The 15,672-nt window shown below is 36.4% G+C and overlaps 1 protein-coding gene across 1 annotated transcript in view; it reads right to left on the reverse strand.

Annotated features, from left to right (window-relative positions):
• The window catches only part of VWA8 (von Willebrand factor A domain containing 8), a 184,299-nt gene that overhangs the window by 79,987 nt on the left and 88,640 nt on the right, over window positions 1–15,672 (reverse strand). The window contains 2 exon segments of the mRNA XM_071550531.1: window positions 1,203–1,338; window positions 1,976–2,051. Coding sequence (XP_071406632.1) covers window positions 1,203–1,338; window positions 1,976–2,051 — 212 coding nt within the window.

The following is a 15,672-nucleotide window of genomic DNA, read 5'->3' on the forward strand; positions in this document are numbered from 1 at the left end:
AGGCTCAATAGCTTTTTGCATGTTGTTCAACTAAGAGTCTTCTACGTTTCATTCTAAAGTTTCAGTTTGTTATATAAAAATTTAACCGTGGTGTTTAATTTAAAAAGACATAAAAATGTATCCACTGTTCTTTGGGTGGGGACTACCTGTCCTCTTTATATTTAATTTCATTGAAACAGTGAAGCCAATAGTGAACAAAATGTGGTTTTATATAGGTCTGACATTATCTGATCTGGGAAAACATGACTGAAATTCCTCCTGGTTACTACAAAAATCTGTAAGAGGCCAGAGATACATGATTTAATATATGTGAAGGCTGTGGTTTTCCAAAATTACTCATTGTTCCCTTACAGCATGTTTCCAGTGGCACATGGTGTTTGGGAATCCTTTAACTGCCTCTAAAAAACTACACTAATAACGGACTGGTGAGAAAGATATTTTTTAAAAATCTGCCTACAAGCAAAATTCAGGTGGGCCATGCGAGTGCTGAATGATTGCTACACTCAAACATTATTCCCAATATTGTTAAAGTGAAACACGTTACATAAAGTACAGTGTCTAATAACATCAAGAGGGCATTTCAAACATGGTCTTTCTTTGAAAAATAAGGAAAAATATTTAGTTCCTGCAAGTCATATAAATTAAATTACATCATGTTACAAAACACTCTTATCCTGCAGGATATATTTAAATAATGTAAGCATTTGCAATACTTGATTAGATGAAACCCTTAACAATTCAACCTTTGGTTTACTCGTATCTTTATTCTGTATCTGATCAAGTTATACCTCAATGTCTAAGACCGGGATAACCAAGATCATAATTTGGTCAACTAGAACTTTATTTCTTGTGGTGAATGAGGAGACAGGTCAAACGAAACCATTGAGAAGTGAATCAGTAATTTTTTTGTATGTGGGCACATTATTGATGTTACAACAGTATGTTGTGGTTTGGTTTTTCTGTTGGTGGGTTTTTTTTATTTTTCAGGAAAATTCACAAGAATGCTAGTTGAAGAAAACCTTTGTGGCTATTGCAAAAGTAGTAAAGAAAATGACTGTAAGTTCTTTAACTGTTAACCTTTTAGCATCAAGTAATGTATCCACTCAGATTCTTTTGGGTTTCTACTTAGCAACCTAATTACCAAAAACCAGCAACATGTTGTATTTTACTGTAAATGATCAAAACACTTTCTCTCTACTTACTGGCAACAATTCGCCTTCCATCTGACAAAACCATTTCTCCACTTTCTACTAAAGTTTTTAAGATACAGGTTACATTTGTTGGTGCTTTGTCTGCCTCATCGATTACCAAAATATGTCCAAACTTCACTGCTTTTACCTAGAAAAGAATCAAAACGTTACAATGCCCGCAGAACACCTGCAAGTATCTGCATTGCTGATTTCTCAGTCAGCAGCAGTGATGTCTCGGTGGCACTGAGACAAGAAAGGGACTCAAGCAGTGACCAAACCATGGTAGAGGGAAGAGGAGGAAGTTTAGATAAGAAAGGGTGGGGGTGTCTGATTCTTCTGGATAGGGATGGAAAGGGCTGTGCTAGGGGACGGAAGTGAGGAGCCTGACTGAGAATGAATTGGAGTGCTGACAGAGCAGTACAAAGCCAGTTTGCATCTAGACTGTAGCTGAAAGAACTAAAGAATGTCTGCAACAGCTGTTTGGAGACCAACTTAGCATATAGGTGTGAGGTACAACAAAAGAGAAGGAGGGAAATACCACTCTAACAGTTAGAATGTGTTAAGTTAATATTAAATTATTTTGCATACTCATGTTGTCTGTGGAGTCTCCCAAGATTATCCTCTTATTCACACTTGGCATAGCAAGTGAGGCAAATGTGACCAAAGTAGAAGTTAATGTTTGCTACCATGCTCACTTGCTATGCCATGAGAAAATCAAATTATGACTATTTAAGATTCTAAATGAAAAACATTTCTAAATATAAAATTCAAATGTTACTACTGACCAGCGGTGAATCTTCATATATAATAAGACCATCCTTAACAGAAGGTTGTAGGGTAAGGCTTTGTACAGTGGTATCCCTGAAATGTAGAAAACCAGACAGTATTAATTATAAACACACAGGAATTTTAGTTACAATAAAATGCAAAATGAGTAAAAGAAAAACTGAATACTCTCTGAGAGGAAAAAATATCTCTTTTTTTTTAGAACTGGGAAAAATGGTGTGCCAGCTTAATGGTTAAATGTGAGTATCTCTGTCTCTGCCAGGACTTTCACAGTAGTTCTCCATTTCTCATAAACCCAGAGAACGAAACCATTGAGAAGTGAATCAGTAATTTTTTTGTATGTGGGCACATTATTGATGTTACTATTTCCAGTTAAGTATGCTGAAACTGTCATTTACATGACTAACAGGCGAGTCCTCCCAGAAGAACCGAACAGGAATCATTACTGGTTTAGCTGCTCTTCTCCACACACTGCTGAGCAAAAAAATGCCTGCCAAACCCCCAAACCAAAACAAGAACCAAAAAAATCAAACACCCTCCCAAAATCAAACCAAACAAAAAAATAATCTAAAATCAACAACAACACCTTCCCCCCCCCAACAAAATAACCAAACTCAAAATACTCATAATGAATTCTAAAAATTATTTTAGTTCTATCTAAGCCATACCAGCTTGCTGTATTTTATATCATGAACAGTATAAGCTCTTAGATGGGAGAGAGGCTTTAACAGCAAAGTTATTATTTTTGAAATTTTGTGTTTGAATTGTTCAAATGATTTTTTCCTTCAAACCTAAAATAGTGCTAATTAAAATCTGTAATGAGTGTATTTCTTAATCTTCACTATTTTAATCTATTTCAACCACCACTGAATGTTCAGATAAATAGGGAACAATTCCAATTCAGAAAGGTCAAGCAACATTCACCATCACACTGGATTCACCTATGTAAATTATGTCCATAACCTAGGGAAAGCCACTCCTGACTGCACAAAATACTTGCCAAAACCCTTGTCAAGATCTATATAACCAACCCCATTTGCTTTGGGGTTCAGAGGGACCAATGAGCTAGAGAATAATCCAGACATGAGGCATGACAGAAGGTCTCCATGACTCCCATGGTTTCACAGGCAACAGGATATGCAATTCAGTCTTAGGGTAAGCAGGCTATACCATTCCTTTCCTCCTGTATTTCAGAATTTGGATTAGTCTCTGCCAACAGAACAATGGACTGATCACATGACAAAACCCTTCAGGAGAGCCTCACTTAATGCAGCATACTGGTCCATAGGTAAGGTTGGTAATCTCTGCATTGTATGTGCGATTTGATGCAACAAAAATCTCTTATCCTTCATAGCCACGCTGTATAACAGAACTGTTTGCTGAAGTCTAGCTGACTCACCCTTCTAAATATCCACCTTAGTTCTCTTTAATTTTGTAACACCTTGTGAAAAACTAACAATATTCTGATAAGCTTCTTGGGTACAGGAAATCAAACACAGTACTGTTTGCAGCACACTCTTAAGTGGCCATCTTCCAATTACAGTTTTAAAATGACAGCGTAACTTGCACATTTCCTTTATTTGAAACTGCTGTCAGCAGGATTTCTGTCCCCAATAATGAATAATTTCTTGTTTAGCTTTAGATCCATGATTGATTTATTGCAGAGTTTCCATGCACAGGAATAAAGCAGAGAGCAGGAAGAGATACTTTTAACACTTTGCAACTTTGTCTGAACTTCAATACGGGAGAGGAAAGGTTACAAAGCTGGGACCACCTTCACTGCATTTAAACCCACCAAATGCAGCCTGTCACAAGCAGCAACACCACTACAAATAGTTATCTTAACACTGTATTCACTTGCAGCATGTAATTTTTAAAATCACTAAGCATTAGCATTAATCTATTATCTTAGAAATCCTACCATGGACACAAAAACAGAGCTTCCATTGGCATCCTGCTTGTCTAACCAATTTCTACACTGGGCAGAGAAATCAATAACGCATCCAAATATAACAACAAACCAATGATTTTTCTTTCTTGAACACACATTGTTTTAGGGACTAAATTCTCAGACTGTATGCATCAGCCTACCTCCATTATCAGTTAACATTTCTGGTTCAAGCCTATACAGTTGCAGACACAAGAATTTTAAAATGTGTAAACCAGCGTATATGAAGTCACAGTCACAGGTTACTAATAACTCCTGGAAAAACACTCTGAGGAACTAATCCAAGGCAAAGAGGGGAAGGATTTGTCAAACCTGAACTGTGATCTCTCTAAAATAATAGAAAGGTAAGAAAATGGAGAGTCTGAAGAAAGCAAAGACCAAGCATAATATAAAAGAAGATGAAGCATTACAGGATGCGTTGCAGATCATAAATTTGCACTTAAGAGGCCAATGCATGAAAAAAGTAAAGTGACAGAACACATCAGGAAATTAGAATCTCTAGTGGTGGTGTGGATGGTCACAAGTGATGACGCAAGAAAAGACTGAAATGTCAAATGATGTTTTACTGCAACACAAACCAGTTTATTTTACTTTTGGTGAGCTAGTTAATCCTCTGGCTCTGCAGAGATTACTTATAACCCCCCTTGACATGGAATACTGATTTGTGCTTAGTACCATCAGCAGCCCACACAAATCCTCAGGATGATCTCATTCTTCAGAGAAGACAGATCTTTGGGAAAAATAAACACTCCATGAGCTTTTGGTTTATTTAAGTGCTATTATAAAAGTAGTATAAATCAGAAAAAAATACAGAAAGTATAAAAGTTGGCCTCCTAATTCTAGCTTCTAATTCTTAAAATTATTTTATCTTTCTTCTATTTTGTTGATATTCAGCCTTAATATTTCAAGGGAATATTTTGGGGGATTTGCAATGTATTACAGAAATTAAATATAAAGCTAAATATTAACTCCATTGGCTTGATGACTTAAGTTAATGCAAAACTCCTGCACTTGCTTAGGCTATAACATTCAGACGTGTATATAAAAATTATTTTGCCAGGGTTATTACACATCAATGTTATTTTCCTTTCAGAAACATAAGCTATACAATTAGATATCATTAATTTCTGTTCTTCAGAAACCTAACATGACCCAGAGTGAAGAATGTCTAAAAATAATTGTACCCTTAGAGCTTTTTCTTCTAAAATTTTCACTATGTAATGAATTATGTAAAAGCACTGAAATATAGAAAAATAAAAATATGCTAAGTCTGAAATATTTTTTCAAAAACATGGCATGCAGAGTTTCCTAAACGTAAAATATGTCTGGCACTCAAATTCCCACAGGAAGGGAACTAAAAGGTGCAATTCATGTTCACTCAGTAGTGTTAGCACCTTAATATTAACTAGGCTCTTACAAAGACAAGAATATCAAAGCCTTCTAATTGCATCCTATTTGGCACCCAAGACAAAAATAGTTCTGACACAAAGAAGCAAGACTGTAGGAATGTAGAAAGAAGCAAGAAAAGCTGTCTGACATACTGTCATCTTACTCAATTGAATAGATTTTGTCTTCACCTGAATGCAAAAGAAAAGTACAAAAAGCTCACTAATGCCTTTCCTAAGAATATAATTTTATTTTTACGAAGGAAGCCATCCTCAAAACAAAACCAGACCAAAAGCCCCCACAACAACAACGACAACAAAACTTTACTACTGAAATGCAGCAACTCCTCTGACAGTACTACTCTATTCATAGTGGGACTTTAGAAAATTCTTTCCATGTTTTTTTATTAGCTCACATCACTGTATTTATTTTTTTTTGCTACTGTTGCACTAGTTACCCTAAAGGCAGCTTTTTCTGAGTTCTGTACACATACTCAAGACATACTCCTGCCACAGTTATTGTTTCGTTGAGAGCAATGCTTTCTTTCCAGGAAAGAAGTACGAGACATGGCAAGAGAAATTTCCATCAACCTCAGAAACTGTTATCATCTAACTTAACAAAAAGTATTCCAATGCTTTATTTTAGTATTTGAGTACCCAAGCAGGCTTATGTCCAAATACAGGACACAGTGTCAGGGCCTCAGCTAAACTGTGTTCACAGTAACAAGTTTATATAAACCAAACTCACATCCGGCCTTCCTCTTATTCGCCCACTTTACAGTAGTTAAAATCAGAGATGCAGAATATATACTCAAATAACGGTTGTTCTTCATTTCTGTGATACATCTGTTATCTAAATACCTAGGTACATAGATATATATGTCAATTACATGTCAATCAGACATGAATATACTCATCTGCTGTGACCTAATTTTAAAGAGTATTTGAAAAATAATTAGGCCAAGGGCCATTTGAAGCTGTTAATTGGTTAGCTGATCCACTCATGGATTATCCTGATGAAGAGTAGGCAACCTTAACACAAAGAATCAATCTGCCTGATTCTGACATTTGCAAATTAATTTCTTTAGCCAACGTATCATTCAACCATTGCATTGCATGATCTGACTACTATGTTTAGGAAATTCTGAAATGTCTGAAAAGCCAACCAGCTGTCTCATTTCCCTATTAAAAATTACATTGTTTTGAGCCTTTTTGACTTATCTGTATGCACTGATAATTAAATCCACCTTTTTTTCTTCTAGGCTGTTATAGCTTCTCAGTAGGACATAAGTTTGTTTAAAATTCAAGAATTATTTGGAGTATAATGGTACTCATTAATCAGTATGACTGCAGGTGGCAGAAGAAAGGTCAAAGGGAATTATACACTTAATTCATGTTATATGGTTAAATCTAAAGTTACACAATTACTTATCCATGATCCATCTGTCAAAACCAGATGCAACGTTTCATTTAATTTATTATAATAACATAAGAAATTCACTTACTCTAACTGTAAAGTTCATAAATAAAGAAACATGACACCTTATAGCTCCCCTTATTGTGTGTAAGAATACATTCCACTGAGTACACAGGGAGAAACTGTTACTTCGGCTTTAGAGGAAAATGAAACAACAGGATCTTCAAACCTGGGGTATTTCTCCATACCAACCAGCAGGATATTGAAGTTGAATTCAATTCCTACAAAAAGACAAATGAAGTAGCTCTCTAACACATGGAATCTGACAATAGCAGAGCTAGTCAGACAGCTGATGAAAAACTAACATTGGAAACAGAGACCATTAGATGGCATGAAATCTTGCAAGCTTTGCACTGCAACTCTGTATTGACTGAAAATGTATTTAAGGGGGAGAAAACAGGAGTGAAAAAACATAAAGACACCTATTATATGCTAGTCAATACACTCAGTGCTTCACAACATAAATATTTTTAACAAAAATATGTCATATTATTATTTATTTCCAAACCTGAGCTACATAAAGCACACACTACAAGGTACAACATTAAAAGAAAATATTCTAGACATTCATGGCTCAAAATCATGAGGAAATACTACCTAGCCTTTTGTTTTGTGGCTGCCAACAAACCAAAGGACAACACATACACACACACCTCTGCTGTGCTCAGTGGATTCCTCAAATAAACCAGTGCAGCTACAGGGCACTTCCTTCAGCAGTTCACTGCAGAGATGGCTTTTCTGTATCATTCATTTTTAAAAACAGACCTACAGAGCTATATCAGCATTTAAATCGTTTCATGTGCTCCTATATTTTTTCAAGAGAAGATCATCAAATGCAATTCTGAGAATAAGTACACTATAATTCTAGTATCCACCTGTGTTTTGGGCAAAGGAAGCTATTCCTTCTGAAACAACCGCTTAAATTAGAATTTAAAAAATCTGAAGTCAATAAAGCTGAAAGGGTAGTTTTAAATTATCTCAATAGGGGAAACAGGTAATCAGATTTTATAGTGATTATGTGTGCTGAAAAAGAGGGAAAGAAAATTAAGATCTAAAGATTAATGGACAGTTTGTAGTAAGTATTGCTTGTAGGGACACCACAAGATCATTTTCCCACCCCAAACCTCTTAATAATTTGATTGTTAAAGATCACAACAAAATTATGTTTATTTTGAAAAGGATAACATATTGAAATTCAGGTAAGTTTTGGAAAGAAATATCATCAGATTACTGTAATTTATTAGGGAACTAGAAAAGGCACAACACAAAATGTAGTAGATTTTTAAAATGAACTCTGCATCACTCTTTCCAATCATCAGTCACTAGAATAAACATTGTAACTTTAACAGGAAGATGCCATATCCTAGGAAAATTTGTTGAAAGAAAATGTAATATTAGGACACATAGAATAAGGCAGTGTAATATCTTCTAAAATAACAGTAATAGTCTCAGATTAAAAAAAATAATTTCTATAGCAATTAGTATTCTGTTGACAGTGAAAAACATCAAATTTACAACAAAGCCAAATTGCTTCAGCATGTATGTCACTGCCTAGAAAAGTGAAAAACAAGTTATGTCAGCTTGTAAGAAAAGATACTAATGGAGAACTAAGATTTAACATTGTAAATTTAGGGGCAAAACTTGTTATATTTAAATGCTAAAGAAGAAAACTTCCTCCACTCTCTATTTTCATGAAGAGGCATCAAATTGTACTTACTAGCAGTTTTAACTTTTTTGACCTTACAGAGAACAACCCTCATACACTAAAAAACATTCTCTTTTTGTCATACGACTTTATGAAGATTTGTATTATCCTTTTTGACAATAAACTAATTTCATAAAAAATTATTTTCTTCATATACAGAAAGGGAACACTGGAACAGAACTAATCACTTCCTGTCTTCTGCACATTCACTGAGGCTCCAAGCAGCAGAAAATCCAGTCATATGCCATCAATAAATTATTGATGTAGATTACTCTGCAGTCTACTCATCAAAAGCTTCTATTTCTGTAAGCTACAGCAATGTTGTTATGCAGATCTACATACTGAAAACATTAGAGTTGAAGTTGACTAGTTTCATCTATCACAACTTCAGTGGCCACAACTGTAGCAGCTCAGGGAAGAAAGGGATCCAGTTCTCCCACAAGCTGAGAGCAACCAAGTTCCCATAGCAATGGAAAACAATCAGTACTTCTCATTCCTGGCCATTTTCAACTGTGTAGAGGAATGTCTGTGATGAACTGTCTGCAGAGGAGATGGTGGGCTCCAAATTTTGCATCTCCTACAGCTAATCTGTGGCCAACACAGCCTGAAGCCAGAAAACATATCTGAGAAACTTCTGCTTAACACCCACTTGTTATTTACACTCTTATCATAACAATAAATAAATGATCTTGAAATTATCAAAGAATCATGTTACACAAACTGTTTTTATTATTCTTGTTCTGAAAATAATGTTGAGTCTGAAGCTGTTTCTTAATTCCCCCAACTTTAACTACTGTTCCATACTGACACATTTGAGGATCAGCCAAGCACAGTGCAAATGGACAGCCCACATGGAACAACTTCTGCTGGATCATATAATTTTATGATGACAAGATAAACTTATTTTAACTTTTTTTTTTAAAACCACTGAACAATTTTGATTTTGCAAGATACATTACTACAACACACCTAGTATAACAGCTAGCTAGGGTCACCCAGCTGCTGTCTTGCAGAAATGTCATGACATCAGAGAATCACAGTGGTTGAGATTGGAAGGCACCTCAGCAGATCATCTAGTCCAAAGCCCCTGCTAAAGCAGGACCACCTAGAGGCAAGGTGCTCAGAACCATGTCCAGACAGGTTCTGAATATCTCAAAAAAATGAGGAGTGTAATGTATACCAACCTCTGAAGCAAAGGTACAGACAAAGAAAAACAAATGTCATGCTTTCCTGAAGCCAGCAAATGTGTTGCTTGGAACACAGATGTTCTTTCTCTTTGCAACTAATTTTGTGCAAAGGGACTATCAGGACAGCGGGATGTTTGTGTACTGTCAGAGCAATAAGGAGCCCCACAACTCATGATGGCAGATGACAATTTTAGAGGTTTCCTGGTACCAGTTGTTCGTTTTGGCTACATAACTTGAAACAAATCCAACCCCAGCAGTACAGAGGTGGCAGCTTTCACAGCTCTTGCATTGATACTATGTTCTCCACAGTATTTTTGCAGTTCTTCTTATTTGCCTAAATTAGTATTTCAGAATAAATTACATATAAATATTTTTTCCATTTTTTATGCTCGTGTATTAAAGTCTAGCAGTGTATTTTGATGAAAGCTAAGATCAGAGAACACCGTATGACTCCAAAAACTTGATGCATATATATGAACTTGCATGCCTTTAGCATTTATACCACCCTAAACTACCACAAAAAGTAACTGAATTTTACATCTTTCTAGTCTGAATCTAAGATTGTTAGAAACTTTTTATCAGAGGTCTTTTCACAATCAAAAAAACTCAAGCGAAAACCTTCTCAAAACAAACAAATTTTAAAAAAACATAACAAAAACTGCCCTAATCCCCAAACTGGAGCCATAAATCAAGCTTTCATTGAAAACAAAAGGATAAATGCTGCAGTTCTGTAATACAGTCTACATAAGAACAGTTACTTCAGGAAGGAGAAATCATTCTAATTAAAATACAAAAACCAGCTTGAGAGTGTGATTTCTAAATACCTGCAAACTTTGATGTTTAAATGACAGATAAGGAACATTTTACTCCAGCAAAACCATTCTTTGTATGCCATTAGTTACTAATTTGATGATAAGAGAAGTAAAATTAATCTTTTTTTTTAATCACATCAAAGAAGACAACAGTTTAAAGTCATGATACTTCTGACATTTTTTATGCAGGAAAGCTGGGAGCTTACAGTTTTATATTTATCTATTACTCTCATCAGTGCTAAGAAGGATTTTACAGTTTTAACAGGGCACATGTTTTTGCCTGAGTGCTCTCTAAAGTTTTGTATTTTTTTCTTCTTTCTGTGGAATCTTCTTGGTTTAAGGGACTTTGTAATTTAAAGCAAGATATTATCACGAGGGAATAAAAAAGCAAGATATAATAAAGAATAATAACAATAAAGATACAGTAAAGAATAGTAAAGGAAGATATCCCTATAAGAGGAAGCAGAGAGGCAGGCACTGATCTCTTCTCTCTGGTGGACAGTGACAGGACCAGAGGGAACAGCATGAAGCTCTGTCAGGGAAGGTTTAAGTTGGATATTAGGAAAAAAGTTCTTCCCCCAGAGGGTGGTTGGACAATGGAATGGGCTCCCTAGAGAAGTAGTCACAGCATCAAGCCGAAGTGTTTGGACAATGCTCTCAGCTACATGGTGTGATTCTTGAGATGGTCCTGCGCAGAGCCAGGAGTTGGACTTCAGTGATCCCTGTTTGTCGATTACAATTCAGTATATTCTGTGATTCTGTGATTACTAGTTTCCATGAAAATATTTCTCCTGATCCCATGAAACACCAATTGAGTCTACCAAAATTAACTTCAGATTTTTGTGTCCTGCACTTTGGCCACAACAACCCCCTGCAGCGCTACAGACTGGGTACAGAGTGGCTGGAGAGCAGCCAGGCAGAAAGGGACCTTGGAGTACTAACTGACAGGAAGCTCAACATGAGCCAACAGTGTGCCCAGGTGGCCAAGAAGGCCAATGGGATCCTGTCCTGTATCAAAAATAGCGTGGCCAGCAGGACCAGGGAAGTGATCCTTCCCCTGTACTCTGCTTTGGTGAGGCCACACTTTGAGTACTGTGTTCAGTTCTGGGCCCCTCAGTTCAGGAAAGATACTGAGGTGCTGGAGCGAGTCCAGAAAAGAGCAACAAGGCTGGTGAAGGGACTGGAGCACAAGCCCTATGGTGAGAGGCTGAGGGAGCTGGGGTTGTTTAGCCTGGAGAAGAGGAGGCTCAGAGGTGACCTCATCACTGTCTAGAACTACCTGAAGGGAAGTTCTAGCCAGGTGGGGGCTGGTCTTTTCTCCCAGGCACTCAGCAATAGGACAAGGGGGCACGGGCTCAAGCTCTGCCAGGGGAAATTTAAGTTGGAGATCAGAAAAAAAATCCTTACAGAGAGAGTAATCAGGCATTGGAATGAGCTGCCCAGAGAGGTGGTGGATTCACCATCCCTGGAGATTTTTAAAGTGAGATTGGACGTGGCGCTGAGTGCCATGATCTAGTAAATGGGCTAGAGTTGGACCAAGGGTTGGACTAGATGATCTCCAAGGTCTTTTCCAACCCAATCGATTCTATGATTCTATGATTCTATGACTAGAAAATTCTTTCTGCATCATTCACATGAGATAGCAAAAGTAGTAACAGAAAGGTTCATAAAAGGCTGAAGCTGTCCAGAGTTCACTAATTTAGGAGCAACACAAAGATTTGACTCTGTGTTACATGTACTTGAAGAACATCAAAGCTTCTTACAGCCAGTTTTTAGTTACTGGCTGTAAAACCAGTACATGTTGAATTACTCTGAAGACCTCTTACTGGGTCATGACTGCATAGGTCTCATAGATTTTCACCTTTCTAGTAGCATGAGGAATGCATGCTCAAGGTGAAAGCAGTAAAACCTTAAAGTTTAACATTAGACAAGGTAAAGATGTTGTTTATTCTGCAGACAGTGTCCTGGATGGACAAAATGGAGATAACCATCCCAGAAGGGTAAACAAAATTTGGGATTTCTCTGCTGAAACTTATTCTTGTACAAAAGTCGTGACAGGGAAATCCTGGCAGATGAAAGGTCATCCTTAACACAGAAAAGCAGTAAAATGCTTCATAAGTGCAGTCCTAGAGAGAAGACATGCCGAGCCTATGCCAAACTACCCTTTTCAAAAAGAGTTCTATAACCCCACAATTAACGAGACGAGAGAGATGGTCAACTCCTGATCAGCTCTTAATATTAGGAAATATGCAAGAGAAAGCAGCTAACTTCTTGAGTAACTTTTAAGCAAACATTTTTCTTAATTTCTGTCATTGAACGTAACAACAGCTTCCTTGCATTAAAATTTTCCAGTTTATGGTACTTAAATGATTTTAGACTTACAAATTTCAAGAAAATTAAATTTCTTGATAAGTTGCTGTAAGAAAGGTTAAGGAGAAGGATTTATAACCTCCATAAGCAATCAAAACCTTAGGGTCAAGCTGACTCTTCCCATGTGAACCAGTTGAAGAGTAAGTAAATACAGATGTCAGAAAGGAAGTTTAAGGAAAAACATACTATTTTTTCTGTCTTTTATCTCCTTTCATCATCTAGAAGTGTAACACATAAAATGTGAGATTTTAAAATTACTCCTGGTAATAGCTCACTGAATGAGGCAAATAGTCCCTGCTTGTATGTCCTTGAACATATGTAGAGTTACATCAGCAGAACTTCGTACAGTTTCATCAAGACAGTAAAAAACCCTCAAACCAACAAAAAACCCCACCCTAACCAACCAAACAACAACCAAAACAGATTTAACAGCACTTTTAGTTCTGTTATGTTCCTGTTTCTAGTCAAAAAGGGTGAGATATTCTTCTGTAAGACAATTACACTGCATAACAAACCTGTATTACACTACACGACGGTGTATTTCCCCCTTATACACAAACTATTGAATATAAATGTTTCTGGAATATCTTCAGGATTCTGGCATTTAAATAATATTTAAAAAAACAGTTTTCAAAAAATGGGAATTAGATTTATAAATCAGAATACTTTTGATATTGTCTGATTATTTTTGTTTGTTATTTATTAACTATTTTTATTCATTACATAACACTACATTTTTTAAAGGTCTTCAGTATAATAACTCTGAAACTCTTTCTTTCCACTGTAGCAGTTTCTTCTCTGGCTGCAACTTAATTATACCAAGCAACAAGAACATTTATAGCTAAGGATACATGTCTCTGCTCTACAACAGATATTACATTATTCAGTTGCAACACCCACTGCATTCTGGCATTACTATACATACATGCCTATTCCTCCTTGTATGGCTAACTGTGTGAAGGGACAGTCGTTATGGGCAAACTCAGGAACTCACGATGCCATCCATTTTCTAACAGATTCACCACCTCAAAACTCAGAGACTCAGGATATGCAGCTAAAAAGTGTACACTAATTCCCAGAGAGACTAGTTGAAGTGGAACTAGGGAGTCTGTAACCCAGATTCCAAGGACTAATGAAGTACCATCTGTCAAACACATTTCTGAAAGGGCAGAGAACATCCACCTTCATCTTTCACTGAATCACCTCCCTATTTTTCATGAAAAAAGCAATAAAATTATTCCTTTCCCTTACAAGGTAGTCAACTACAATGCATTCTTGGAAAGTTCAATTTCTCATTTTTTTCAGGTATATAAGCACCACTAAAGTATTATATTTAGAAATATTTCCTCGGCACGCCTAAAGGTACCAGCTAGGAAATCTACAAAAACACACAGGGCTATTAAAGATGAAGAGTAATGTGGTATGGAATACAAGATTACTGGCTAAAAGAGGTCAGCTGTTAGCTCAGACCAGCTCAAGTCAGCTGACAGCTTCGGCCTAGTCTGAACTTCAGAACCCAAATTTAGGCCCACCTAGGTGAACCCATAACAATATTCCAGCATATTTTCTAGTAAGATACATTTATGCCATAAGCTACTGACTGAATTTTCCCCTCAAAAAATGTAAAAGCTTACTAGTGAACTGTTTTGGGAGGGTTTTGTAAAGTTGCTCTTATTTTTGTTTGCAATCCAGAAGTGCACTAACAATACTATAATCCTTGTTTAAATGCCCTGTAAAGCTAAGCAAAGTATTATATAGACTGAGTTCTTCAAAAAGAATTTAAAAATGTTACTCAGGAAATAGAGATTTCTGATTTTTCTATATTCACAAATAATTTTGTAGAACTGCATAGGACAGCTCATCATTTTCTGCTTCATTTTCTACTTCAATCTCTCTCTAAAACCCTGTTATCACAAGCAGTACTTTACAGACTATGGAAGGTTGTATTGACAAGACAATAAAAGCACATTTTTTTCCTAGTGATGCATTAACCAGCAAGCTGCAACCAATATATTCCACGGCCCCACAATCACCCCAAACACTGTGCTTATACAATGTTCTCCTGAGCTATCTGAATTCATATTAAAGCACTGCTCTGCTTGATCACTGGAGAACACACAGAAAGAAAGAAATACTGTAGCACTTTGCGAACTAATTGGGATTTGGAAAAATGGCAGTGTATTTTATCCAGAAGGAGTTGGTGGCTGCACCAAACAGAGAAGACGCCAGGAAAGTTAACATAAAACTGAAAGTAGGAGGTCACAAAAGCAGTATTTCACAAAGGAGTGACAGAAGTCTAGAAGAAGTAGTATAAAGGAAAACAGCAGTAGAAAAGTAGTGAGATAGAGCTATCCGAGTATCAGGAACACAGGAACAAGACATTTGAGAACAAAAAGCTGGGTGAGAAACTGAGAAAGAAAGTGTAACAGAGACAGTGTTGTTAAAAGGCAAAATACTAAAGATCAACATTTTTATTAGCCCTATTTAAAAAACAGTGATAATGAAAAGAGGCAGGGTGATGAAACTAGGGAGTTGAAGACAAAGAAGTAAAGATTAGGAATGAAACTGAAATAGGATGCAGTTCAAGCAAAAATGAGTCTTCTAGACATATTTAGTCTTTATGTCGATTGATTTCAAGTTAATGTAATAAAAAATAGGCAGATAATTCTCTATTATTCCAGCTTTTGAATTGTTTTCAATTCTTGTCATGAAGTCCATTTTTTAGCTTGTGATGCAATTTTCTAATCCAAATGTTCATGGGTGAGAAAGAAATGCATGTGCTTAGCACAAGTGCCAAAGGAAAGAAGCGAAA

Source organism: Pithys albifrons, chromosome 1 (assembly GCF_047495875.1).
Source record: "Pithys albifrons albifrons isolate INPA30051 chromosome 1, PitAlb_v1, whole genome shotgun sequence".
NCBI lineage: Eukaryota > Metazoa > Chordata > Aves > Passeriformes > Thamnophilidae > Pithys > Pithys albifrons.